The sequence below is a fragment of the Lolium perenne genome, chromosome 3 (genome assembly GCF_019359855.2).
Source record: "Lolium perenne isolate Kyuss_39 chromosome 3, Kyuss_2.0, whole genome shotgun sequence".
NCBI classification, from domain to species: Eukaryota; Viridiplantae; Streptophyta; class Magnoliopsida; order Poales; family Poaceae; genus Lolium; species Lolium perenne.
The window spans coordinates 280968435-280971301 of record NC_067246.2 but is presented as its reverse complement, the minus strand read 5'-3'; the positions used below and the strand labels follow the sequence as shown (position 1 = coordinate 280971301).

Here is a 2867-nt window from a genome sequence, read left to right as displayed (position 1 = left end):
GCAGCAACGCATGCACGGTCGCCGTTGCCTGCACTGTTGTCGTCTTCTGAGGAGTGGAAGTTCGAGTTCATCGTCGTCCTCAATAATGACACGCTTCCACATCCTCCGAGGAGTGGAAGGCGATGATGAGATTAGCGTGAATGTATTCGATGACACGTCCTACCGCTGGCACTACCACACCAACGATGAAGAGGACGATAATTGAACATGGCGAGTGTTCTTTCTTTATGTTTGTTTCTGTATGTTCTTTCTCCGCATCGAAGAACAACAACATGGCACTCTCAGAGTCAGCCGAATTTTCCAATTCAGATCAGTTGCATTTTTCTAGTTTAGGTGACTGAAAGTATCCGAGAGTGATCTACTCCCTCCGCCTCACAAAACTTGACTGAAATTTGTTAAAATTTAGATATATCTAGATGCTATTTAGTGTCAAGATACATCTAAATTTTGATAAATCTCAAGATAACTTTCATTGGATGTGTGTAATGTTCCTCCTCTCTATGAAAATACAACATAAATAAAAAAATATTTTAATGTAAAAGAAAGATTGAGGGACGTGGTTGAGAGACGCATCCAAAGCACGGGCACGAGGCGAAGGCGCCTCAAATATTTAATTCAACACCGTTCGGGTGGCGCGACTGAAAATCAGAGCACCATATAGAAGACAGGGACACGACACGACTACTCTGGAGCGGTGGCGCGATCTGATCTGGTGTGACCATAGTCTAGTGGACCTCCTCTTCCTTGTGGGTGTAGATGACGCAGTCCGCCTTGGGGTGTGCGATGCAGGTGAGCACGTACCCTTCGGCCATCTGCGCGTCGTCCAGGAACGACCCCTCCGACTGGTCCACCTCGCCGGACGCCAGCTTCCCGGCGCACGTCGAGCACGACCCCGCCCGGCACGAGAAGGGCAGCTCCACGCCGGCCTCCTCCGCCGCCTCCAGGATGTAGGCGTCCTCGGGCACCTCCAGCTCCGTCTCCTCGCCGTCCGGCCCGACGAGCTTCACCTTGTGCGCGGTCGCCGCCGCCCTGAACCTCGCCGAGAGCCTCGCGCCGCCCGACGACGTGAGTTGCTTCATGGAGGTGGCGGGACGTCGGGCGGTCCTGATCGCCTGAGCGGCAAACGTCGGCCGGTACCTGATGCCGGAAGCAGGGACGGACAGCGTTGCTGCACCCGCGGTTGCCATCGATCCTTCGGGAGGTTTGCCAACCGAAGCACGGAGCAGATGTAGACCTGTGGTCTGGTGAACAACGAAGTACTGTGTGTGATCAGAAACAGTGGAATAGCCTTGTCTAGGTGATCGAGATAATTGGCGCGCAAGCAAACGCAGGTGACTCAGGACTCAATGCTGGGATTTCAGTTTGCAGTTCTGAAGCAGAGCTAATATGCGAGCAGTATTTTATAGCTGTTGATCGAGCTGGAGCATTAGCAACCTCGATCTCTCGGAACAACGTGGCTGGTGAACCTGGGAAACGGCCATTGGCGACGACACGAAGGTGCTAGTACGAAGTAGAAGGTACACGCGCACCGGAACATATATTCTACAGAGACGTGTCGTGCAGGCTTACAGCTGGAGATGTTCTCGCTGTTTCGCGTCATCTCCATCTCCTAGAGCGCTTCTTCTTTTTTGTCGAGCACGGGTCATCTCCCTTTTTTTTCGAGCGGACTGCGGAGACAAGGGGTGATTGATTTTTGGCAAATAATATTAGATGCGTATATTCTTTTCTAAATAATTTGACCAGTTATAGGCTAAAATGGATTCCGTATGAACAAAAATATGATTGTTTTAGTCAACACGATGTAAATCGATTTCGAACCAAAAACAGGGACTAGTTCTAATTCAATCCAAAACAAAATCCTTCTCTTTACAATACATAATTCTTAGTCTAACAAAACCCGACTCTAATTTTTTTGTACATAGTGTACTTAAGGAGGACTTAAGTGTACTTTTCCAGCTTAAGCGGTGTGGCCAAAAACAATTATTTCTTTCTTGGTAAAAAAACCTTGCGGCCCCAATTTCATTCCTAAAATTGGAGAAACTCAGGTTACATCCTATCTTGCATACCTAGAGCAAGTAAAGCTGGAATAAACATAAAGCGATTTTTCAGGACCTAAGTCCTGCTAAACCTGATTAGAACAATCCTGAATCCGACTATACTTAGAAATTCCATTAAGTTACATGGTGTCCAACCTCTAAGTTACAAAAAAATTGGAAGGTTCGGGAGTTGTCAGTTTTCTTCATACTATTTATCTGAAGCTTGTCATTTTTCCTAACCTACATACTTTTGAATTTAGATACGAAATTAAATTAGGTATACACATACAGACGTGCATCCTCTACATGTAAACATTTTATTTCAAAAATTTTAAGATAGAAAAATACAAAATACGCAGCGCTACAGTGATCCGGGATCACCAGTGCCTAGGCGTTGCTGTGCACTTCCTGAACAAACAACAGACTTTAACTGAAACCCATCTATAAAAAGAACTACTGCAAAGTACCAAGACTCTCGAGTGATAGTTTGGCACATGGAAGCATATGCTCCCTTTATTTTGCAATGCATCTTAAACATGTTTTGAAATGTCAAAAAATTTGCACATACATCTTCACGTCTACACACTCACAAAGTCGATTCATAAAAAAACAACTTGTCATGATGCTGGTGCAAAAAAATGCAAATTTGATACTAAAAACAAGGCTTTTCACGATGTTTCTTCACTTTTCTAGATAGACCACAAAAAATATCAGTTTTCACGAAACTTGCTAACACACATATATTATGGAGATCTACATGTAAATTTTGTGTCAAAAAATTTCAATAATATGGGAAAAAAATTAGTAGAGGGAGCATATGCTCCTCGGAGC

General features: G+C 45.0%; 1 protein-coding gene across 1 annotated transcript; it reads right to left on the bottom strand.

Annotated features, from left to right (window-relative positions):
* Positions 1-519: 519 nt before the first annotated feature.
* Positions 520-1515, bottom strand: LOC127344344 (ferredoxin, root R-B1). The gene has a single exon (XM_051370581.2). It carries the CDS (start codon positions 1185-1187, stop codon positions 726-728), a length of 462 nt encoding a protein of 153 aa, XP_051226541.1. The 5' UTR covers positions 1188-1515; the 3' UTR covers positions 520-725.
* Positions 1516-2867: the final 1352 nt, after the last annotated feature.

Coding starts and splice junctions, on each gene's coding strand:
- LOC127344344 (XM_051370581.2), bottom strand. CDS start 1,187: ATGGCAACCGCGGGTGCAGCAACGCTGTCCGTCCCTGCTTCCGGCATC.